The following is a 25,880-nucleotide window of genomic DNA, read 5'->3' as shown; positions in this document are numbered from 1 at the left end:
AGGCAAATACACAGCAAGTCTCTTTAAGTCAATTTAAGGAGTTAAATAGGTGGCTGATTTGAACTGGAAAGACTTTTACATGTGACTTAGTCCACTCTTCCCGTTCTTTGAGAGAGTCACAGATGCACTGTATCTGTAGTGTGTTACGGTACCAAATACAGAGAATATGAATAGAGTTGTTTGCATGAAAGAAGAAGAGATGCCTCAGTGGGTGAGAGCACTTGCTATGATTTCAAGAGGAACTGAGTTCAGTCTACAGTACCTGTTGTAAAAAATAAATAAATAAATAACTGGCCACATCTGTGTGGAACACCTCCAGCTTTGAGGGTCAATGAAAAGCAGGTCCCAGGATCTTGATAGTCAAAACAGCAAGTGTCAGGTCCAATAAGAGAAACGTCCCAGTACCCAGGTTGCTGTGAAGGCGCCATCTTCATCAGACAAGAACAATGCTAATACCTTCATGGGAGTGGGGCCACCTATTCCTAGACATACTTTTGTTTATGTTTTTATATTTTATGATCACATACATGCATACATTTGCACGTGGAGACCAGAGGTATTGGATTCCCTGGAGCTGGAGTAACAAACGGTTGTGAGCCACCTGATGTGGATGCTGGGGCCCGAACCTGGGTCCTCTGGAAGAGCAGCGAGTCTTCTTAGCTGCTAAACCACTCACCAGTCCCCCAGACAAACTTTGTAAGAGGGGAAAATATACATATTAGAATTATTTCCACACAAAGCAACTGTTAATTTTTTATTTGAAAATTAGCTATAGGGACTGAGGAGATGGCTCAATGGGGAAGTGCCTGCTGCATCATCTTGTGGACCTGAGTTTGGATCCCCAGCACCCACAAAGAAGCAGGGTGTGGCAGTGTACATCTTCAACCCCATCTTTACAGAAGCAAAACCAGGCAGATCCTACAGGCTTACTGGCCAGCCAGCCTAGCCAAATCAAAGAGCTTCCAGTTCAGTGAGAAACCCTGTCTCAAAAAAGGTAGAGAATGATAGAGAGAGAATAGAGAATGATAGAGAATAGAGAATGATAGAGAAAAGCAGTGTCCACTTCTGGCTGCTGCCACACACATGCACAGGCAGACACATGCCCATACATACACACAAAAACTTGTTATTTGAAAAGATACTTGTCAAATGATTTCCTGAGTCCTTCACAATAAATAAATTTTGTAGACTGTGAAGATAGAAAAGAGATTTGGTTACATCTGAAAATTAAACCAAGATGTTTCTTAATCCATGGTCTCAAATTTTTAATAAAAGTATAACTCAGTAACCTAGCATAAAGTCCTGGAGGGTCCATTCATGTCACAGTACATATGAAAACTCCAATCTGTACATGGCTAAATAATATTCTGTCACGTTTTAGAGTTTCTACTTTTGAGCTATTAAAATAATGCTACAAAGCTGGAGAGATGGCTCAACAGTTAAGAGCCCTTGTTGCTCTTGGAGAGAACCTGGATCCAATTCCCAGCATCTCAAACTCCAGTTCCAGAGATTCTGATGCCAATTCTGATCTTCATGGCACCAGGCATGCACATGGTGCACATACATACATCCAGAAAAAGGCACAACTCATGTGCATGACATTTTTAAGAATTTAAGAAAAATAATTCTCCTTAGACATGAAAATGAATATTCATATCTAAGTTTTTTATGAACATACGTGTTTATTTCTTTGGGCCTATACCTACGAGTCAAACCACTGGCTAATAAGATAATTTCAAGTAATGTACCAAAATCCCACTTTGCTACATTCTTGAAAACCACTTAAACAAACAGAAGGGTCTCACCGTGTTGCCCAGACTGTTCTTGATCTAAAATCAAGCATTTCTCCCACCTCAACCTGCCCATAACCTGGGATATAGGTGCACACTACCATGCTTGCTGCTTGTTCATCTTCTTGTTGTTTGTTGGTTTGATCTTGTTGGGGCCAAGGTTGAGATAGTCTCACGTAGCCCAGGCTAACCTCAAACTTCTCTGATAGAAGATGACCTTAAAGGCCTGCATTCAGCTGCTAGTACTGGAGTCACAGGTGTATGCAGTCCTAGGAATTGAACCCAGAGCTTCATGGATTCTAGGCAAACACCAGCTGAGCGATTTCCTCAACCTTTCTGTCTTCTTCGTCATACCCATCCTGTGGGTGTGAGGTGGCACAGTATCGCACTTTTTTATTTCTATGGAGCTTTAGTGTCTGTTGAACTTTTAAAGATGTGTTTCTAATAAATGTTGTAGAATTGTGAAAATTAAGAGACCATCAGAATCAGCATGGAACTGAGTCTTAAATTTTATTTACGTAAAAAATGTTTTTATCTGGTTTCTTAATGTTATTCTTTGTTTCTGATCCTTCCAGAGACAGCAGTTGGGCACAGCTGTAGAATTAGAAATGGCTAAGATGCTTGAAGAAAATACGAATATCCTTAAATTTGGGTATCAGTTTACACAGCAGGGACCCCGAACCAGGGCAGCCAATGCTATAACGAAAAACAACGACTTAGGTAAGATATATACAACATTGAGTCAAGTTTCTGAAGTACAACGCCAAGCTATATTTAGAGCTAAATTTTAGCATAGAAAAATAACCTGTTCTTAGCGTCCAATGCTGCTCATTCCTTTACGCAGTGAGTCTGAGCTGTGCCAGGCTGTAGTGGTCTTCATGTTTGTTACCACTTCTGTGACAAGCAGGTATTAGCTTTAAGTGACACTTACCATGACAGGTGTTTTGTTCGTGTTGACAGTTACTCCTTGTGCTTTGAAATAAAGAGTTTGACACCGCCAGAAAGTATTCTGCCTATTTATCAAGCAGACTCAGACAGAAATTCAGTTTTATATTATGAAATGCAGGATAAGTACAGTTTGACTCCCTAGCCTCTCTGATGCATGCAGAGCCCTCCTGCGCTCGCCTGCCTCAGTGATCCGTTCTCCTCTGCTCCTTTTCCTGCTGAGTCTCGTGGTATCGGATGGAAATGAACTCTCTAGTCCTGGATGAGTTAATAAATACTGTGCTCGTAATTTTGTTTCTTTGTATTGCCAGAAAATGACTTCCTTTTCAGTTATGCTATTTACACTAAACCGTTTTACAAGATTCATTGTAGGCAAGAAGTAAAAGTAAGTCCTCTCAACAGCAGGGACATTTCTGAGCAACTACTTCTTTTAAGCTTCAGCCAGATTTCCTTTTCTCTAGCTACATGAGCAGTGCTGTTTAATTCCCTTTCTATGACAGTTGCCCACAGGATATTTTAACCACTTGCTTTTCAAAAGAGAAAACAGTATTTTGTGTACTCTTGGTTCTAGATGTAGATTTCAGTCAATTGTCTTAGTGTTGGTTTTCATCATTTATTTTCCTCCAAGTGTTTTGACTTTGCTGCTTAGAGAAGTGTTTCTAAGTCTGCACTGACTTTGTTAATAGCTAGATAACTTTCAAAACCTGGATTATTGGCTTCCCTCCCCTAGAGAGTCAGATTTAGGACAGGGTGGAACTTGGCACTGGGGCCCTTACGAAGTGCTTTAATCCTGCTGACTTCATGCTCACTGAAATCCTAGTTTGGTTATCAGGAGACATTTCGGTTTCTGAGTCTGGCATTAATGCATATCGTGAACACATGTGCCATATGTATTTTACATGTCGTGAACACATGTGCCATATGCATTTTCTACTTAACATTTGTCACGCTTTGAAAATTGTTGGGGAATATTATGGTAAGGTGTGTGACTTCTGTTATGCTACATTTGTTTAACTCTGTGAAGCTGTGATTCATTGCCTGTCTAAAACACAGTCCTAATAAAGAGCTGAATGACCAATAATGAGGCAGGAGGAAGGATAGGCGGGGCTGGCAGGCAGAGAGAATAAATAGGAGAACTCTGGAAGAGAAAAAGGAGCGAGAGAGAACAAGGAGAGAAGGACACCAGGGGTCAGCCAGCCACAGAGCGAGGGTGAAGATGTACAGAAGAAAAGGAAAAGCCCAGAGGCAAAGGCAGATGGGATGATTTAAGTTAAGAAAAGCTGGCTAGAAGCAAGACAACGTGAGGCCAGGCATTCAAGACTCCATGTCCGTGATTTATTTGGGAGCTGGATAATGGGTCCCCAAAAGAGCCAAAAGAGTAAAAAGATAAACAACAAGAAGTTGTAGTTCATTTAAAGTGTTTGAATCCAGATAATTTTTGAGCGGGGTCTTGCCGTTATAGCTCAGACTGGCCTCAGACTCCTGGAGATCCTACTGTTGCCTCCACCTGCGGAGTGTTTTGGATTATAGGCATGAGCCAGCGTGGTAGCCAAAACAGTCTTTTAGGGCAGACAAGATGGCTTACTGGGTAAAGTGGTTGCCAATGAAGCTTGACAACCTGGGTTTGATCCTAGAACCTATATAACTGGAGAAAGAGACCCTGTGTCGCACAGTTGTTTTCTGACCACACACACACCATAGCACATATGCACACATGCATTCACATATCGTACACAAGCATGGTGAATAAACATTTAAAAACAAAATAGTCTGTTTTCAAACATTACAAGTTTTTTGACATAGGAACATGTTGCTGTCAGAAGTTATGTTCAAAAATCATGTCTGGCCCATAACAGGCATTTGTAAAAAAGTATTAAGGGACTGGGATACAGCTCAGGGATAGAGGGCTTGCCTAGCATGGTCAAGGTCCTGGGTTTGATCTCTAACAAAACCAAAAAGAAGAAGGGGGGAATAACTGTAAATTTATCTTTATATTCAGTTATAGTTTTCTGGTAACTGTATCATCTTAAACTAAACCAGACAAATCTTCCATTTTCCTCTCCTGAAACTACCTTAAATCCCAAAATGCCACCAACATATGTTACCCCAGTCATCTCTGTCATGGATAGATGACGCCCACAGGAATTGTGTAATTGCAGCCCATAAACATAATAAATAGTAGGGAAGTCCCTCTTCATTAGGTCCCTGGAGTTATGTTCTTGTACCACGCCAGCTGTGACAGATGCTGTGCCCAGGCCTACAGAGAAGAATAGTGTTAGAGTGCATGTGGATGAGTGGGCAGATCCGGGTGTCCTGGGCTGCCTTATGTGGACTCCAGCTGACAGCAGTGTACTGTGAGGATAAAGAGGCCATTTGGAAGAAGGTGCAGTCTGTCACAAAGCAGAACTGAGAAGCCCACATTTCTGCTAGGAATTTCCTAGACTGCCCTCATGCTGTCCCATTCTGATGCAAACTAGAGTTACAGACACAGGTCACGCATGTAAAGTGACAATAAGGACATTCCTGGAAGGGGCTGTTTAATGTTGGAGGCATTAGGAAGCTAGTATTGCTATATGATTAACACAACACTTTAAAAGAAAACATCGTTTTAGAGACTGAAAGTGAGGTTAGTTAAGACTTATTAACAAAAATTGAACCAGGTAGATAACAAGGACACCAGGTGACAAAGAAAAATCAAAACTGGCACTCTGTCCTTTGCTCGCTGCCTTGCTGTGCACACAGCAGCTGCCTCAGATCTGCTCCTTGCTTCCTTTTCTCTCAGTGCACTGTGCTCTCTACCTACAGACTAAGGCAGAGAGCCCAGGAACCGAGCTCTCTGACACAGGGATCCTGGCAACCTGACCTGACACAATCTGCTGGGCAAATAACGCTCCTTCAGCTTGCAGATGGGGCTATCTCAGATCTCTCCTCGTTTTTATAATACCTTCTCATTGTCTTCTTACTCTCAGCTGTCCACTGAGATACTTCTGCCTACTCGTCATCTCTCCACCTAAGAAAGAAGTGTCACAGCTATAGCAGAAGAGGTTGTATGGTACATATATAGTGGTCACGTCCACACTGAGCTGATCATCTGTGCACTCGCTAGCTGCATAAGCTGCTTTCTGTGGTGTTTTGTTTGCTGTGCTCTGTCCTGTAGATCCTGTCTGTAACACCTTTAACATTTTTTTAGCATGCATTTTAACATCTGAAATGGTTTGCCAAAACCAGCCAAACTCTACCCTAAGAATTGCTTGCTGTTTCCCTTTTGGGCATATATTTGTATTTATTTATGGTCTCCTTGGCTTTTTCCTCCCTTTATTTTTCAGTAGACACTTAAAGCTTGTTCCTCATTACTATAGGTTAGATCAATCAGGAAAGAGTGAGTAGGTAAGTATAGTTCTGGGAGACTGTAGCCTTTGCTTTGATTTTCTGACTCCACTCAACCAATGACTGGACAGTCCTTATACACACCAGTAAATGTCTGGTCCCAGCAGCCAGTAGTCAGAATAGCATGGGAACAGCTATTCTGTTGACTAGCGCCTCTGGCAGCCGGTTCGAACTAAAAAGAGGCAGTGCCTTGTGACTGGCTTTTAGAGGGGAAGTGAGGAATCAATAATCAGAGTCTGAGTGCACAGTAGCACAGGAGTACAGACCCTCGTGGTAGCCAGGTTGGCCTTTCCTCTCTAGAAGCATGGCTGACCATGCCTCAGGGCCAGCCTGTATTCTTGCAGCGGCAGACGGAGAGGAGCACTAAGCACTTGCCGTGTTCTCAACACTGCTCTGTGCAGCCCCTTATCACATGGCTGTCACGTGAAATACCATTATTCTCCTGTTACAGAGGAGAGCTGACACTCAGAGAGGCTGGCCGCCACAGCACACACTCCATAAGAGTGGCAGAGCTGTGCTGATGTCCCCTTGCCAGTGCTGCAACTTGCTGCTCTGTTCTTAGAATAGTGGTCAGCCATAGTGTCGAGTACTGACATGGTGGCTCCTGGTAAATGCCCTGGGTGACTGATAGTCAAAAGAGCAAGATAGCTGAAGACCTTACTTGTACCAGTGAGCTCAGAATGATTTCATGTCACCAGTCTATGAAAAGACTGAGCATTGTCAGGCATATGGATTGTGTTTGCTCCGTCATCTGAACTAGTTAGCTGGCCACTTTCTGATGGGAAATTTGGAAAAAGTTGTAAATCAGTTAGTACCTTTAGAAATGATGAAAGTATTTCTAGATTCCTTCAGTGTAAGGAAATATGTTGTATCTAACCAGGGGAACATTCAAAATATTTTAATAAAACTTTTTAGATTTTATTTTGTGTATTGCTGTTTTGCCTGCATGTATGTCTTTGTACCTTGTGTGTGCCTAGTACCTAGTGGAGGCTAGAAGTAGGTGTCAGATCCTCTGGAACTGGAGTTACAGACAGTTGTGAACTGCCATGTGGGTGTTGGGAATCAAACCTAGGTCCTCTGGAAGAGCATTTAGCCATTTCTCCAGCCCCCCTAATATAACTTCTTTTAACCACGACTTGCCAATGTTGTTGTAAATGTTACTGTATTAACAGATCATTTCTCTAAACGTAGACATACTTTTTTTTTTTCTAGAAGCAAATGACTTGAAACTTGAGTGCTGAACACTCACTGGCTACTGTACTAAATACTGTGTTTTAGGCCCTACCCCACTGTTACGTAAGCACCTACATCCTAAGACACATAACTCTTGTTTAGAAGCCTCTTGATTTTCATCAAGCAAATGACAATGGCAGATCACCGAGCCTTCTTTGTTAATGGTCATATGAATCAGAAGTACTCAGTTCATTTTTATGAGACATTAACTACTATGGAGAAACTTGTTACAAGCAAGTTAGCATTTTGTAAGCGCACAGGGATTTATAATAGGCTTTTTTTTTTCACAGTGCGCAAGAGGCGAATTGAAGGAGACCACCAGTAAGAATGCCGAGGTAACCTTGGAAGCCTGCAGATCACCAGAGGCTCCTGTTGGGACAGCAGATGTAAAAACTTCCTGGGTAGAAGGGAAAAGACTGGAAATCTTTTTTTAACTATATGCATTATTTTCCTAGCTTAAGGTATTATATTTGATTTGTAAAATCAGTGATGGGTAGTATTATATTTGTAGTCTTTCTACTGAAATCATTTTTATTTAGCTTAATTGAATGGCTTATAATTTTTAGATAAAAATTTAGAAGTCATGTATGTAAGAATAATTTTGAACACCTTGAGGACCAATTTTTTAAATCAAAAAGGGACATTGCTGACTCAGTGTTGCTCCTTCACATAAAGGGTAAGGCACATGGCAGTTTCCTTTCTTAAAAATCCATGAATTTGACAAGAGTTTGCTTTTTCCTTATTAGGGAAATAAATTTTCAGAATTTTAAAAGATGGCTCAACATCTGATTTATCTCCATAAGCCAGCACAGGCCTCCAGGAGACAGACCGGTCCTCCTCTGGGAGACAGAATGGGCCTCTGTGTTTCAGGCTTCTGGACTTGTCCACTGAGCCTCAGCTACACTGGGGTTTTTGTTTGTTTGTCTGTTTGTTTGTTAATACTCTGTAATACTGCCCCACTGCCTGCCTTGTTTAAAAGTGTAGTTATATCTAAGATTACTACAGTATTTCATCTTGCTTCGGGCATTAAATTTTTGTAAAAGCTAATGGTTAAAGAGCATCAAAGTAGAGAGGTTATTTTCTTCCCCATAAAAGGCTCTTGGGCAATGCTCAGTTACTTAGAGTAAAAGAAAAAAGAAAGGTGCTGTTAGATATAGGAGGGAGTTCAAGCCCAAGAAACTCGCAACATGGCCATTAAAGCTGGTGAGCACTGTCAGTTAGAAAGTAAGACGTGAGCTAGCTGTGGTGACTCGCTCCTATAATCCTAGCACTCGGGAGGCTGAGAAAGGAATGGTTCCAGATGTTCAAAGCCAGCCTGGACTACATAGGAAATTCCAGGTTAGCTTGGACTACAGATGTAGGAACCCAGGTCAAGAAAAGAAAAACCTGTACTGTGTGGTAAAGCATTCCATACATGATTGCATAGGTGCAATGCAGCATTGCATACATGGAGTTAATCCCCACTCCACAGCGTTCCAGCCAATCGCAAAAACTGCCGTTCTTCAGAAATCCAACTTTAGCAGATGCTTGCTTTCATATTGTACTTTTAAAAATCCATATGGTTAAAAAAAATTCCTATAGCATAGATTATCTTTATCACCCAGGCATTAGAGTGAGGATTTGAGGGTATACTGCAGACTGGGGTTGTGCGAGGCTGCACACTGATGCCCTGTCCCAGAGCCGTTCCTACAGAGGGAGCAGCAGAGGCATTCACAGCCACAGGCAGTAGAGGAAAAGGTCCAGTGTGAATAAGTTGACTTTTGTTTATACCATTCCAGTTCTATTCTGTAATACGTTATAACTGAAGAAAATACTTCTTTATAAGTAACTTAAGTGTGAACTCATTTGATTAAATAGATATGTCTTAAGAATTATAATGGAGAGGGCTGGAGAGATGGCTCAGCGTTTAAGAGCACTGACTGCTCTTCCAGAGGACCCGGGTTCAATTCCCAGCACCCACATGGCAGCTCACAACTGTCTGAAGATCCAGTTCCAGGGGATCTGACACCTTCATACCAATGCACATAAAATAAAGTTAAATAAACTATAAGAAATATTAAAAAAAGAAAAAAAGAATTATAATGGAGGCCAGGCATGGTGATGCACGCCTTTAATCCCAGAACTCGGGAGGCAAACGCAGGTGGATCTCTGCGAGTTCCAGGACAGCCAGATCTGTTACACAGAGAAACCCTGTCTTGAAAGAAAAAAAGAATTTCTAATGGAAAACAGTGTTTACCTTGATTTTTAAAAGTCTGGCACCTCTTGACTTTTTAGTAACTCAGTATTTTTAAATTCCTCTGAGATCTTTATGACATAGTAATAAATTAGGACTTTGTAACAGTTTTAATTTTAAGCCAGAGATTTTCTAAGCCCTTGAGTTTTATGTCAAGTTAAATTGTTATCTAAGAATAACATTCATGTTTTTAAATTGCTCTTTTAAAAAGCTTAAAATTGCCCATTTTATAAAACTGTGTATTCATTTTTGTATTGTTACAATTTTCATTATGTCTACATCAAAGTGTATACATTAAATTCAATGTTACTGGCTAATATTAATACCTTGAACATAGATTTTGGTGGTATACACTTATTATAACTAAAACCTACTGGAGTTTAAAAATAAGTAAAATACATTTTCTAAAAGTGCCTGTCATTTCAAAGACCAAATAAGCATTTTGTATTGAACATATAAGCAGCTGTTGGTGATTCCAAGGAGAGTGTCATGGTCATTAAGTTATACATTATCACTGGTCACATTAGCCACACGCTTATACAAGGGCCACACTCCTGAAAAGGTGATGTAAATAGAACTTGAAAATTTGTTTCCAACTGATGATCCCTTCATGTGTTTTTCTTTAAAGGTGGTATAAAAAAAATATAAAAGAAAATGTATTAATAAAGTATTAGTTGTATATACCTCATGTTTAACCCTTATTGCCACTAAAAGACATTATTAAGCTTCATAAAACCTGTGGTTCCCAGGGCTGTCTCAGTTTTTCTGTACAAAGTCAGGAGCCACTCTTCCCACTGTTACCCAGCAGCTGAATCATGGTTCAGCTGCAGTCACAGCCACTGCCGCCCTGAAGCTTTGCCGTGTCTGACTGTGTCCTCCAGCCCTGCTCCGCTCTGAACAACATCAACTGAAGACATGCCTCCCAAGAGAAGTGAAGCTGTGAGCATTCGAGAGACAACTGCTGCTGGTGCTGCCGGGCACAGGTGTGAGCTTCTGTCTGCTGGCCCGTCTTCTCCATCAGTTCTCACGGATCTCGGCAGTTCTAGGTCATCCTCCCTCTTCACACTTAGAGCTGCTACCAAACTGAGTGAGAGTAAGGAGGCTTTATGTCCTGTTGACTTTTCTGCACTGTAATCTGATTCCATTAATCTTTCCTTATAAAAATTAAACATAGGGGCTGGAGAGATGGCTCAAGCATTAAAAGCATTGGTTGCTATTTCAGAGGTCCTGGGTTCGGTTCCCAGCACCCACCTCAGGCAGCTCACAGTCTCCTGTCACTCCAGTTCCAGAGATGATGCCCTCTTTGGGCTTCTGTGGGCCCTGCACACATGTGGTACACATATAGACAAGCAGGCACACACAGAAAGTAAAAATATGCAGATTTTATAGTAAATATAACATTTCATTTTAAATTTCACTTTTCAGTCTGTCATTTAGAAGGGGTAACCTTGAGATCAGCTAGAAAAAAAGACACTTCTAAGTAAACTACATTAATCATTGCTGCATCTTACTTTTATGTTTTTGCTTTGTCGTGTATTTTAGAAAGCCTTAGTTAACGGGTAAAGAGTTGGACCTGGGACCCCCATTTTAAAGGCCAGGTGGAAATAGACTGCAACACGGAGATACCACTTACTCTGTCGCTCTGTGGCCAACTGATGCAAGTTCACACCTTTAGGGTGACCCTCACCCTTCGAGATGTCATTCCTTTTTCTACATTGTCAGTGCTTTGATGCAGAGAAAACCCCATCAAAATTTTTGGATATTGTAGTTTATATATCCAGATAAGCTTAAGAATGAATTCTTAGTACTTCTTTTTTAAAATGTGTGTGTGTGTGTGTGTGTGTGTGTGTGTGTGTGTGTGTGTGTGTGTACAGACACATGTGCATACATTTATGTATGCCATGGTACACGTGGAGGTTATGGGACAACTCTGTGAATGAAGCCTGTTCTCTCCTAGAGAGCAAAACAAGCACCTTTACCCTCCATACCAGCTCACATCCCCCAAGTTTTTTAAAGCTGGATTTGTATGTTTACAACCTGTAATCCAGAAAGCCCAATTACAATTTTCACAAGGGCACCAAGGACACAATGACTAAGAGTTTTCTTCCTTTCTCCTTGTTTTCATTGCAGTAGCTATACTATATATGCTTTCAACTGAATAAATAAAATAAAAATAACTCCCAATGCAGAGTTCTTATACAACTCCTAATAATTCAGATATCTCAACTTCGGTTACTAAGAAAATACAGTTGAGGCCATGTAGTATCAAAGCAGCTGGTTGTGCAGGTTGAGCCACACTGTGCACTTACAGAATGCCTGAGTTGAAGATCTCCAGCCCCAAATGCCAATGCCAGAGTCAGAGCCAGTCTGGCTTCCTGCTCTTCAGCCTCCAGCCTGCACTCTCTAGTGCCTGCTGTTTGCCTCTCCATCTGCAGCACTGATGCAGCACTGTTGGCTGCTGAGGCAGAGCCGCATGCATTCTGTTCACCTGGATCTGCTCAGCATACTCACTGTATCTTCGTTGGTGTTCCACAAATGAGATCCGTGCTTGAGTTTACTTTCTGCAGTATTCATGTGTCTTAGGGCTTCTAGGTCATGATGATTTTGTCTTCTTTTTGGTTTTTTGAGGCAGAGTTTCTCTGTGTAGCTTGAGAGCCTGTCCTGGAACTTGCTCTGTAGACCAGGCTGGCCTCGAACTTACAGAGATCCGCCTGTCTCTGCCTCCCGAGTGCTCAGAATAAAGGCGTGCGCCACCACCGCCCAGCATCATAGAAACTCTTATAAAGGACAGCTTTTAATTGGGGCTGGCTTAGTTCGGAGGTTTAGTCCATTATCATGGAGCGAAGCATGGGGCATGCCAGCAGGCATGGTGCTGGAGAAGGAGCTGAGAGTTCTCTATCTGGATTGCCAGACAGCAGGAAGAGAGTAACAGCCTGGCTTGAGCTTCTGAAACCTCAGAGCATACCCCAATGACACACTTCCTTCAATAAGGCCACTCCTAATCGTGCCATTCCCTAGTGGCCAAGCTTTCAAATATATGAGCTTATGGGGCCATTGCTAGTCAAAGCACCACATCATCCAACAGCCGTCTCCACCTCAGAGAACACAGCTCCCCGGCCACTAAAGTCAAGTTGAGCCCATTGTGGCCCAGAGACTGTTTTCTGTCTCAGCACACAACAGAAGTATCCTGGTGGAAGGCAGAGCTGCTCCACCTGCCAAGAGCCTGGTTTCTTGATTGGATCTGGGGAAAACTGTAGCCCTCAAGACTGTCTTTTCCAGTGATTAAAGGTGACAGCAAACTGAGGTCACCAAGAACAGGACCCTTCGTTATTGTGTATCTTTGTACGTCTGAGTTTGGCTTGGCCCCATAGACACTCCCCTTCCCCCCTTACCCAGCAATGTGCCTTTTTAATGGGCCTGATAGTGGGGTGCACATTTAGACTTTCACCGGTTGCCACATGAGGACACTGCAGTCTTGTGCACTTGAGGGTGCAAATGTTCCAGGCACTGCCTTGGAGGCAGACTGAAGCATCAGGAGACAGGTTTCTCTTTCCCCTCAGCAAGAATCATCGTTTTCCTTCTCTCATAGCTAGTAAATACCATTCTTGATGCAGTGTGAAATTTCAAGTTCTGAAGCTCTGAAAGCCAAGGCCTGAGTGCCAAGAGATTGAGATCTGGTTTGCAAGTGGCCTCCTAACTGAATGTCTGTGGCAGAACAAGAAGCAGCAAGTTCCCTCTAGGTGTTTCTCAATCGGTGTGTGTAGCAATTTTTAAACAGTTTATTTCATCTCTGCTTAAAAAGAATATGACGGTGAGGTTTCTCTTGGTTTTTGTTTAATTTTTAGAGCAAGTTCTCACTGCCGAAACTGGCCTCCAGATCGGGAGATCAGTGAGCTCAGCCTCAACCTCAGCCTCCTGAGTAGCTGGGACTACAGACATGCATCGCTTTGCCCAGCTGAGCATTTAATTAGTAGTCCCAAGATTTTAGATTTCTGTGCTTAGGAATTGCTGTTACAAAGTGTTTCCCAGGCTGGGGTAGAATCCTTGCACATAGCCTGAGACAGTAGAGTCCTGCTAACCTAAAGCCTTTAAAAAAAAAAAAAGCAAGCTTACTGATTCCTATCTGTAGGGACTCAATCTTTGTATCCTCCCCAGTCCTCAGGCTGAAGATGGGCCTTTGGAAGGCAGAGGAAGAAAAAGTACACACGCACACACATAAAGCCCTTGTGAATTCGCATCCCCGCTTTATTTCTGTTCCGATCTTGTAAATAAACCACATTTGGTTTGTTTTTGTTTGAAGCCTGAATAGGCTTTTATGGCAGTAAATGTTTCTCTGGTCTTTAAAATGGGGCATTAAGTAAGGTTCAACTCTCAAAGAAGTCATGACCCGCAGGCTCCCTGAACCTGGAACTGAAGCTAAGGACTTCTGAGTATTCTCAATGAGTCTAAATGTTCTTTCTGGAGCTAATGCTAACTGAAATGTTTTTACTACATAGCCACAACACAGCTATAAAAGTATAAAGGGGGCCAGGCATAGTGGCACATACATTTAATCTCAGCCCTCAGGAGGCAGAGACAGGCAGATCTTTGTGCACTCCATGGTCCATGCCAGCCTAGTCTACATAGCAAGTTCCAGGCCAGTCAGGGCTACATGGTGAGATCTTAAATAAACAGACCAAAAAAAAAACAGACAAAACATATATATATATATATATATATATATATATATATATATGGGTGTGTGTGTGTGTGTATACGCACATGTATATACATATATACATACACACACATACATGGAAGGAAAATGGTTTCTGCATGGTCCATGTTATTGGCTTATGTGAGTCAAAATAATCATCCTTGCTTTAATACATCTGAGGGGTTTGGGGAGGACCTAAGCAGTAGAATCACGTTCAGCAGACAGGAAACCCTGGGTTCAATCCCAGCACAAACAGAAAACTAAGGAAATTTTGGCAGACGCCAGCACACATTTCACTTTATGCTTCTGTCTTCCTCTTCTCCCCTTGGTCTCTTTCTGGAGGGTTCATCTCCTGAAGAAATATGAAAATTGGGTTATAAAATTCATAGAAGGCATTTCTGGGAGCCTTGTCCAAAGTAGTTCTGAACTGACAGGAGAAATTTGCCCCAGAGACCTGTGTTTACCCAGCACCATCTCTGGGCAGCAGCTACGCTTCTGGGACTTGGATTTCCCTAGGTGGCTGTCAGGGTAGGAGGTACACTTTTCATTCAATATGGTATTTCTATCATATTACTTGAAATACATTTTTTTCAGTACTTCTGTAAAATTAAGTATTTTATGTCTGATTTTAGAGGCTTTGGATCTTGCCGAAAACCCAGGTTCACTTCCCAGCACCCACATGGCAGCTCACGAGCATCTCTAACTCTAGTTGAGGGGTGAAGGGTTTCCGTCGCCATCTTCTGGCCTCCACAGGCACTGCAAGCATGTGGTGTACACTCAAAAGAATTTAAAAGCTGAATTTTAAGAATGCTTAGGTATGTTTTTGTGGTTTTCTTTAGAAAGCTTTACATCTGTATATGCACATAAACATGAACTAACAAGTAGCTACTATTTAAACATTAATGCAGCTGTGATGCTTATCCCTGCCTGTGGAACCCAGAGCAAGGTAAGTGCTAGGAAGACACTGACTTAGTATGTCCCAGCAGCAACAGCACAGGGTCCTTCACGTAACTATAACTCCCAGTGTCTGTGATCCTACAAGAGAAAAGGGAAGCCAAGACTCGGTGGGAAACAGCACAGACTGAAGAAGCCTCCATTGCTGCTCTATCCAAACGGCAGGCACTGGTTATCCACACAGAGCATTTGCCGTTCCCTGGAGGAGCCTAGATGCCTGCGGGCCCTGAGTCCTGCCTGGTCCTGCCTGGTCCTGCCTGGTCCTGCCTGGCCCTGCCTGATACTCGCTGTGTAGCTGAAATGCCTCGTCCTGGCCTGTCTGGGACTGTGTGTGTGGCCTCCCGAGACCCAGCCCTGCCAGACAGCAGGGTCTCTGCTCTTATTTGTGTCACCGGGCGTCAGTGAATCGTGCAGCTGTGCTCCTGCTCTGTGAGCTGGCTCTGGATCCGAGGTCACCCTGGAGCTGAATAAATGTGGCTTACCCCAGTCGCTCATGAGTGTCTTGGCTTTAAGAACTCTTCTGGCCTTGTCCTCTTCAGATCCTTCATCATCGCCATCCAAGGAAGGCAGTGCTTGTTCCTCTGAAAGGAAAGGGATTATTTTAGGAATGGGAATTATCTTTGGAGGGACCCTTCTTTACCTGGCTGCGGCCATCTTAAGTTATAACCACCATGATTTCCCCTGCGTAACCCTTGCCTGCCTTCTCTGCCATTTTCCAGCACACTAGAGATGAACACAACCGTTAAAATGGGTGTGCAGCTTTTTGCACAGACCTGGTACCATCCGTGCAAGGAATGTGATGCCACCTTCAGTATCTGTTCCCTACAATTAGGTACTTCCTGCTTTGGGTGAAGGGCAGCACTGTCTTGTCTGCTACATAAGCTCCTGTCCTCTCAGCCAGGGTGCAAGGATCCTGCTGGTGTGTCTGCAACACACTGCTTCCTGCAGTCCCCATCGGCCTGCCTGCCTCAAACTCGGCTTGTTCTGCCAGGCTCTTCAACCGGGATCATAGAGCCCGGTCCACATATGACAGCCTCGCTTCTCTGGATCTTGCTGGGTCCCTCCATCCAAAACCAGCACAACTGGTGAGCCCCTCGCTTTTCCCCACCTCTGGCTATTTCCCAGTGAGGACTTTTTCCAGCCTGATTTTTGCCTTTTGGCTTTGTTAAGTCCTGGTTCTAGCCAATCACAGCTCTGTCAGGCTCAGAGCCCTCGGCCCCCACCTTCTGTGTGATGACTCACTGGGTGGCCTGTGCCTTTCTTGGACCCTTGGGTCCTTCAAGCTTTGTCCCACTCCCCACCCCCATCAGCTCCTTGAGTGACTACTTTCTTCTCTTCTCTTCTGCTGTTCCTGTCCCCAGAGACTAGTCTCCCCTCGCTCCTTCCACTTTTCCCATTCACTTTCCCCCAATGAAAACCTCTCCATGTGAGTTCTGTTGCATGGCTTCTTTCTCTCACACGTGGCTTTGTTTTAAATCACAATAAACTGCTGAGCCATCCCTCCAGCCCCCAAATAGTGAGTTCTTAATTGTGCAAATATATACATTTCCCTCCACAGATGCATCCCATGTGTAGAACAGGTGTTGTGCTTTCTGGAGATATCTTGGTTTCAGTTAACCTTTTTTATGGGCAAGTGGCCCTAACTAAAGCAAAACGGAAGAGGAAGTGTGTTCTATAGTCTGAAGCAAATAATTTGAGCAAGATGAAGATCCCACCAGAGCACAACTAAGCCCCACCTACTGAAATGAGCTCTGACACTGACTTACTGTGGACCGCTCCCTGGTAATGGTTTTCAGTGGTCTCTAATCTGGATGTCATGTCCTCTTCTCCCTCCTCTTCCTTGTCCTCACCGTCAGGCTGCTGGATGGTGGGACTTGAATGCAGCTGATTCTTCTTCTTTGAACGGAAGTTCTGTCGACTTGACAGCCTTCGGCGTTCTTTTTTCTACACACACACACACACACACACACACATATGTATGTATGTATGTAAGTGTGTGCGTGTGTGTGTGTGTATGCAAACTTTAAACTTAAAAAAACTACTTTTGGCAAGATGTGGTAGCATGTACCTATAGTGGAGACTGAGGCAGGAAGACATCTTAAACCAGGAGTCTAAGACCAGCCCATGCAATATGGTAGAAGTTTCTCCAACAGAAAAGAAATGGGGAGGAGGGAGAGGGGAAATGGAGCTACTTTGGTCCATTCAAACCCATTTTTAAAGCAGTTTGATGCCGGGTGTCTCCAGTATAGTCTGCTGCCCCGCACTGCTGTAACCCCACAGAGTAGATGGTTCAGTGGGGTAAAGGCAACACATGAATGAGAATGCAGGAAAGGCCCCTGGCACCGTCCTGATCAGAACTGGCACAGGCATGCCCCTGAGAGCTGTGTACATCCCCTACTGCTGCCACTCACAGCTCAGAAGTGGCCAGCCTGAGAAATCTCTTCTCAAATGACCCTCTGCGACAGTGGAAGTGGGCCGTGCTCATCACTAAGCTGCAGAAACCTGATCTCTGAGGCTCCACCAAGCTCCCAGGCTTCTCAAGCATTCCTACCGTGGCCTTCAGGGCAACTAATATACCCAGCTTCCGACAACAGGCTGAGAAGACTCTGCCAGGCATGCCACACTTCGGAGTTAAAAGAGCTGAGCCAGTGTCAATCAAGTCAGAAAGGCTCTCTAGGCCTTCCTGTCATCTTTTTCCTCCCTGTGGTACCCACGAATCAAACCTAAGGCCTTGCACAAGCAAGGCAAAGCATTGTGCTACCAAGCTGTACCCAAAGAACATGTTGATTTTTTAAGTTCAGAGGAAAAGCTCTTAATGTACTAAAGATCCCAACATAAAGCTCACCAGACATACCTGAATCTCTGTGCGTGGCCACTCAGGGTCACAACCAGCCATCGGTAAGATTCTAATCTGTGTCTTTGAACTTGGGTTCTTAAATGAAAAGGTCAGCTTTTTATATGTGGCACCGTCTGTACAGTGAGGTCTGTCAGGAAATGAACAGGAAATATCTGTCTCACTTTTACCACGAACACCAAAACCGCCCATGAGCCATGATGACCTCACACTTGAGCAGAGCAAGGAGGCAGGAGGACCATGGTTTCTCTCTGTTTATCCACTCAGGGAGAGTGAAGTGGACTGTACCAGAGTGCGAGTAGAAAGAGGCAGGAGGCCACATCAAGTGCTCTTCACAAAGAATAGGCCCAACTACAATCACAGACAAGGGTCATGAAATCTCAGATCCACAAGGGTGGAACATGCACTAGCAGAAACATTTTGAGAACTGAAAGATGTCTCCTCCAACCAATAACAGTAGGAGGACCGTTTTAAAAAGTAGGTGGCCAAGTGTGTCATCCTGTCTCAGAAACATACTGAACCACAATGGCACGGGGGAGGCCTCAACGGCTCAGCATGAGACAGGAGTCTCAGCATGGAAGCAATCTGTAATCCCATCACCCAGACAAAGGCAGGAGGATTGCAAGATTGAGGTAAAGATGGATAGTGAGTTCAAAGCCAGCCTGGACTAAATAGCAATACCGCCACAAACAGTAAGTGCCTTCCTGAGAATAGGAGGACAGCTTGTAAGTGGGTCCTGAAGATCAAAGAAAGGACCTAAGGAAAGATTCGAACCAAGCTGTCAAATACTACCCCAGTGGAGAGCTCAGAGCAAGGGCAGAAAGCAAAACCTAAGAGCTGTGCACGGTCCAAGATACTTCTAGAAGACATTCGTAAGTGGGAAGGTGGAGCACTAACTGCCAGATGTGTGTACTATTTAATACAACATCCCTGTGACACACATAGCTAAGGAAACTGCAAACTGGTGAGACACTCAAGACTATATAACCTTACAGTTGTTACACAACACATTCACTAATAATATACACCCAACAGGACCTTATTTTACGTTTATAATTGTTTTTTTTTTTAATGTACAAAGTTGTGCAGCCATGACTACAATCTGATTTTAAAATATTTCAGCAGCTTCAAAGGAACCGTGTGTCCACTGCCATGGTAAAGTACCGTACCTCTCAAGGAAAGCTGGATTCTAGCCCCAGGTACATCCTTAAGGATCCTCTTAAGAGAATGTGCCAAAGATCACCCACTGGAGCCAGCAGAGCTGGCCCTGTGTCTTGAGTGGGCACAGGCTACCACCGCTTTCATCACACACACCAGCACCAATTCTGATGGCACTTTAGTTTTGGGGGGTTAGTTTCACTAAGGGGTTAAGGACACGCCAAGTGGCAAGCTACAATGGCGAGTCTTTTCCACGTGCCCTGGCCATTGAGAAGCCATGGACCAGTCCCTTGTAAGCTTTCTTAGCATGAGTTGGTTCTCCGAGAAACCTGTAGTTAACTTTAAACACTCATCTTGGAACCAGACAAGGTGGTTGGTGAGCTGCACTACGGAGTGACGCCACTCCAAAGGGTCAGGCTTTCTGCGTCACTGCTCTGCCTTCAATGGCAAGTAGCGACCCGTGAGTAGAGAACGTTACCTAAAGGTAAGTCTGGATTTAAAGATGGCTTGTCCCCGGAGCCCAGTGTCTTCCCGTATAAACAGCTGGTTGTGGTTGTCCTGCAGTGGGGCTTTGTAGACATCGAACACTTCACTGCCTAAATGCAGGGACATGCTGGAGAGGGGAAACATTTTGGGTATTAAGATGCTTAGTGGCCAGTTCAGGATCCCGTCCTCATATAGAATTCACAGGGAGGAAAAAAAAAGTGCTCTCAGGGCTGGAGAGATGGCTCAGTGGTTAAGAGCACTGGCTGCTCTTCCAGGAGTCCTGAGTTCAATTCCCAGCAACCACATGGTGGCTCCCAACCATCTATAATGAGATCTAGCGCCCTCTTTTGGTGTGCAGGCACACATGCAGGTAGAACAAGCTGGGTATGGAAGTGTTTGCCTGTAACCCTTGCACTGGAGAGGTGGAGTAAGAGGATCAGGAGCTCAAGGTCACAGGTTCAGGGTCAGCTATAAAGTGAGTTCTCGGCCAGGATGGGCCATGAAACCTTGTCTTCTGTTTGTTTGAAACGAGGTCTCACTGTGTAGCCTTGATTGGCCTGGAACTTGCTATGTAAGCCAGGCTGGCCATAAATTTACATAGCTCAGCCTTCCTCTGCCTCCCCAGTGCTAGAATCAAAAGTGTGCTCTACCATACCAGGTGAGACCCTGTCTTTTTTGTCGTTTATTTTTTTCAGGGTTGTACTGTGTAACCTGACTGTCCTGGAATTCACTTTGTAGACCAGGCTGGCCTCGAACTCCCAGAGATCCATCTGCCTCTGCCTCCCAAGTACTGGAATTAAAGGCCTGTGCCACCGCCATGCAGCTGAGACACTGTTTTAACAAACAAAAATGAAATCGGTGCTCTTTGTTGGTGGCTTAAATAAGAATGCCTCCCGAAATCTTCAGACGTTTGAAAACTTGGTCCCCTGTTGTCGCTGCTTGGGTGGGTTTAAGAGGAAGTAGTCACTGGGGGTGGGTTCTGAGGTTTCCAAGTCCCCAACCCAGTTAGCTCTCCTCTCTCTCTCTCCTCCCTCCCTCCCTCCCTCTCCTTCCTTCCTGCTTGGCTTGAGAGTTGAGTGCTCTCAGCTGTTGGTACCACCATGCCTGCTGCCTGTCGCCTCAGGTCCCTTTGGAACTGTAAGTCTAAATACAAATACACTCCTCCTTCTGTAAGTTGCCTTGGTCATGCTGTTTTATCAGAGCATCGTTACTAGAAAAGTAACGAATACACCCTCGGAGCACAGAGTGGTAAAATAAACTTTTCAGACTGAAATAGAATTGCCCTTCAATCTCTATCTTTTAGTTAGCAAACTGAAATGAGTTCTCAAATAATTTCAACTGAGGGGGTAGGGTCCTAGCCCAGTTGGTAGAGCACTTGCCGTGTGCGCATGCAGCACGGGGTTTGATCCCCAGGACTGCCAACAAAGGTTATTTCCGATTACTCTGAGGTTTCAGAGGTGAGGCTTTCAAGCAGCAAGACAAAAGAGGGAGCTGATCGATTTGAACCAGCTCTACGCTCGCCCACTAGCCCAGCTGTAAGGCCTACACGCTGCTTCTCTCTCTCAGGTTTCTGAGGGAATGCCAGCAGCCCAGATTTCCTCAACAAAGCCCCACACAGAAAATCCCAATTTCCCCAGGCCTCCCTCGGGTGTTGCAATACTCACCTTCCATCTGACCACTTGACAATCCGGGCATTGCTTTCTTTAATTTTATAGCCTTCTTCATCCCGGCGTGTCCTCCAGCGTATAGTGTTTTCCACCTGGTTCAACAGACAAGGTATCGGCAGCCAATTCAGCTAGCTATTTGGGTTTTTTTCCTCGAATTAGTCATAATTGTGTGCTAAGAATGGATGGGTGGTGAGAAAATGGCTGGCTCAGTAGCACTACCACCCATTTACCACAGGCATCTGGACATGCTGGTAAAGCTAACCAGGCTTTCTGTTTACTTTTTCTGGGATCCAGGTCAGAGAAGTGGGAGGAGATGCTAAACCAGATGCAGCCTGTAGCCACAGCTAAGAAAGAGCTCCCCGAAAGAGGAGATTAGGCCACCCAGGGTAAACAGCTGAGGGGGTAACCCTGGTAAATAAAGCGCTTGGTTAGCACATATGAGATCCCCCAGTTCTATTCCCAGCCCACCCCCTCACACACACACACACACACACACACACACACACACACAAACCTTGAAGGCCTAATTGGGGGAGGGGGAAGCTTTTAAAGTGTCTCTTAGGGAACACAGCCCACAGAATCAACTAAGCAGGGCTCACAGAGGCTCACAGACGCTGAAGCGGCAGTTACGGACCCTGAACGGGTCTGAGCTAGGTCCTCTGCGTATATGTCATGGTTGTGTAGCTTGGTGTTCTTGTGGGACCCTAGCAGTAGGAGTGGAGGTGTCTCCAACTGTATTGTCTGTACTTGGGACCCTTTTCCTCCTCCTGTGTTGCCGTACCCAGCCTTGATAGGAGGGTCTGTGCCTCGTCCTATTGTAACTTGTTCTGCCATGTGTGGTTGTCATCCCTGGGAGACCTGCTTGTTTTGTTGTTGTTGTTTTGGTTTTGTTTTTGAAGGGAAATGGAGTAGTAGTAGATCTGGGGGGAGGGAAGAGGCTGAGAGGAGTGAAGAAAGGGATAAAATAAAAGAAATCCCTCCTTTTCAAAATAAAAAAAAAGTGTCTCTTGGGACCAGTGACATGGCTCACTGGGTAAGGCACTTGCTGCCACACCTGACTGCCTGAGTTGAATCCCCAGAACCCATGCAGTGGGAGAAGAGTCTGCACACCGCCTTTTGGCCCATGTGCACACGCATGTGCATGCTCTTGCACACACAAATAAATATGACTTTTTTAAAAAGAAAAATATGTTGAATGAGATTAGACTTAGACAACATTTTAAATTTTTTAAACACTTAATAACTAACTAGGAGCTAGAGAGATGGCTTAGCAGTTAAGAGCATTTGCTGCTTTTCCAGACCCACATTTAGTTCCCAGCACCATGTTGGGCAGCTCACAACCACTTATAACTCCAGCTCCAGGGGAACTAATAGCCTCTTCTGAACTCTGCAGGCACCAACACACACATGGTAAACCTACACAGACACATGAAATAAAGCCATTAGCAGCATAAAAGTCTGAGACCTACACCTGGTTCTGTTTGAGTTCAAATTAATTCATGAAATAGAAAATTCCAAGTCACAAAAGACCACTAAAAATGGACCATACCTAGAGTTATCACTGTTTGGGAAGGTAACATCCCTACATGAACACCAATAATGCTTTGTCTTCCCAGGTATTCTCTAGAGAAATCCCTTAATGGCAAGGTCTGCTTCTGTGCACAAAGTGTCCGTGAAGGAACACTTCCATGGTGGGAGGTTACGGGGAGGAAGTGTGGAGACAGGCCCGTACGCCTTACAACATTGTTTATCTGAGGGAAGCTAGTGCATTTCAACAGCTGCTACCTTTATTTCAGTTAAAACTTAGAGCTGAGACCAGGTGGCGCACGCCTTTAATCCCAGCACTTGGAAAGCAGAGACAGATGGATCTCTGAGTTCAAGGCCAGCCTGGTCTATAGAGTGAGTTCCAGGACAGCCAGGGCTACACAGAGAAACCCTGTCTCAAAGAAATGAAAAATAAAAACCCTGAAAACTTGAGAAAAATTCTAGAGGAGAGAGAAAAGATGTGTGCCCACTGCTCTGTCTGGAAAGACCGTTTTTCCATGTCCAAGAGTTGTTTGTTGGGTGAGCAGGCAACATTAAGAGCATTCTCAAGTGCAGGTCTCGTGCCGTCACCCCTGCATTTACTGCCTAAAGGAGAAATGTAGGGGCTGGGAGGTGACTCATGGTTAAGAGCACTTGTTACTCTATCAGAGGATCCAAATTCCCAGCATCCACAGGTTGATCCACAACCATTCATAAGTTCCAGTTCCAGAGGATTCCACGCCCTCTTCCAACCTCTGCAGGTGCCAAGCTCACACATGGTGCACATACATACATGCAGTCAAAATACTCACATACATGAATTCCAACCTCTGCGGGTGCCAGGCACACATATGGTGCACATACATACATGCAGTCAAAATACTCACACACATGAATTCCAACCTCTGCAAATGCCAGGCACACACATGGTGCACATACATAATGCAGTAAAACACTCACATGAATTAAATAAATCTAAAAGAAAAAAATGTAAGAAGAAGCTAGCCTGGCATGGTAGTGCATGCCTGTGGCCACAGCTACTAGAAGGCTAAGGTGACAGGGGGCACCAGAAGAAAAAAGGAATAGAAAATGGTATAATACCTTTAATTTTAACTTAGTTTTATCATCCTCATAAAGCACTTTCTCATCTTCACATTCATCTTCATAATGCTGAGGATCAAAAGGTCTAAAAAATTGCCATATTAGTCATAATTAATGGTTGATTGGCACTATAACCCAGTGTCTCTACTGCATGCGTCACAGCTGACCTCATGGAGCCCTCAGGAAGTATGCCAATGACTACTCCCTTGATTTTCTTTTTAAAACAAACTTCCTGAAATAAAATCCAAACAGGGCTCGTAATTCAAAATCCTCTTGGAGGAAACACATAGTATAAACCATAGATAATAATATCTGGCAGATCCATATCCATATTTAAAAACCAAGGCCTCGGGGCCATTTAAAGGGCTGGAACCCAGTGAAAGGCTTCGGAAGTGTCCCTTGAGCCAGGCATTGTGGCAGACCTCTTTAATCCCAGCACTTGGAAGCAGAGGCAGGCGGAGCTCAAGGCCAGTTTAATCAAAAAAGTCCCTTAGCTTAATTAGTCAATATCTGGGCATGACATTTTTATATTTTTAAAAAAGAAATAAATAAAAATTAACAACAAATTAAAATCTTTAGTTCAAGGATTAAAATTTACCCCCAGAGTTTTTGCATTCGCGAGTAAGGAGAGCTAGCACTACTCTGTCGTCAAAGTCACCATCCGGCCTGGACTCAGTGTCATTGACACTGGCCACCAGGGGCTTCTCTGGCGTCTCTCTCACTGTCACCCTGTGTTTCCAGCTTTCCACGAGTGACACTGTCATATGCCATCTGTCCATTTACAGCAGAGTGGCAATGGCAGGAAGACGACCAGCGTTCTAATTCTCTGCAGTGACTTAGCACGCTCTCGTTCCAGTCACATGACAAACCTTTCGTCTTATGATTGGTCAACTCATAACAGTTCATTTACATTTTATACTGCTTTTCAATCTCTTGAGTTTTATTCAGTTCTCTTACTTGGGTTCTATCCTGAGAAATCTGGGGAGCTTAACAAAATACAATTCATTCCCTAAGTCAGATTTGATGCTGGGAATTTCAACTTTCACTCTGGTTTCGGGAATACGCAGGTCCACATGCTGGTTCCGAGGCAGTCCACATCCGCCCTGAGGAGGGATCAGAAGGGGAGAGGGGGAAGAGACGGGCTAAGTGTCCCAGCTGTGCTCTGCATGTGGCAGACACAGGTTTGAAAGGAAGTTAGGTCAGATACCACCTTAGGAATAGTCAGCCATGCTTTGGTCCAAGTCCCTCCCCCAAACCTCACCCCAACCACACCCACAAAGGAAACAACATTCCATGGAGAATAAGATATATTATCCTGCATTACTAGGAAGGTGTATTTTGTTGACACAGCTCATTTTCTATTTTGCGTGACATTCAAGAAGTACAAATAATTTAACCCTTCATTACTAAGTACCTACCAAAATCAGAAAAGAATATCAACATTGCCCATACAGCACACGTGTGCATAAGAAAGACCTTTTAAATCAAAACCTTTCATGTCAAGAGTCTCAGTCAGATGCCCAGGTCAGTTAAGACTGGTACCACACAGTTAGTCCTCTATGAACGCCCCCCTCAACATGAGAGACGAACCTCTCACGAACCTTTGCTGAATACCTGCTCTTAGCTTGCAATCCTGTGATCAGTGTGGCTGGTGACTATACTCACCACAGGCTGTCTTGGAACAGGTGTCCGCTGGTCTTCATCGCTCTCTGAAGAAATGTCATCTATATCTCCAAACAGATCCATGCTCCCTCTGTGATCGCCAGGGTTGAGGGAATAGGCATTATTGGGTCTAACTCAAATTATTTTTAATTTTTTAAATTATGTACATGGAGGCAAAAGAGAGTCAGAT

The 25,880-nt window shown here is 44.1% G+C and overlaps 2 protein-coding genes across 4 annotated transcripts in view; one reads left to right on the top strand and one right to left on the bottom strand.

Annotated features, from left to right (window-relative positions):
• Tmod3 (tropomodulin 3) overlaps window positions 1-10,271 on the top strand; it is a 66,333-nt gene extending 56,062 nt beyond the window's left edge. For 2 of the 3 annotated variants that reach the window (XM_048423630.3, XM_048423631.3), the window contains exons 9-10: window positions 2,366-2,510; window positions 7,646-10,271. In XM_048423630.3, coding sequence (XP_048279587.1) covers window positions 2,366-2,510; window positions 7,646-7,680 — 180 coding nt within the window. In that variant the 3' untranslated portion in view covers window positions 7,681-10,271. The remainder of the gene's footprint in view (window positions 1-2,365; window positions 2,511-7,645) is intronic. The other variant, XM_048423632.3, reaches the window with a different exon arrangement.
• A 4,121-nt stretch (window positions 10,272-14,392) lies between these two features.
• On the bottom strand, window positions 14,393-25,778 carry LOC125393682 (RNA polymerase-associated protein LEO1-like). The gene is made up of 9 exons (XM_085689395.2): window positions 25,694-25,778; window positions 24,986-25,131; window positions 24,029-24,113; window positions 21,401-21,495; window positions 19,729-19,863; window positions 18,093-18,222; window positions 17,005-17,182; window positions 15,721-15,819; window positions 14,393-14,636 (listed from the first exon to the last, which is right to left on the bottom strand). The coding sequence occupies exons 1-9, from the start codon at window positions 25,772-25,774 to the stop codon at window positions 14,578-14,580; spliced, it is 1,008 nt and encodes a 335-aa protein (XP_085545521.1). The 5' UTR covers window positions 25,775-25,778; the 3' UTR covers window positions 14,393-14,577.
• Window positions 25,779-25,880: the final 102 nt, after the last annotated feature.

Source organism: Myodes glareolus, chromosome 4 (genome assembly GCF_982192425.1).
Source record: "Myodes glareolus chromosome 4, mMyoGla1.1, whole genome shotgun sequence".
In the NCBI taxonomy this organism is placed as follows: Eukaryota; Metazoa; Chordata; class Mammalia; order Rodentia; family Cricetidae; genus Myodes; species Myodes glareolus.
Note: the sequence above shows the minus strand (reverse complement) of the source record. Positions and strands in the feature narration are given on the sequence as shown.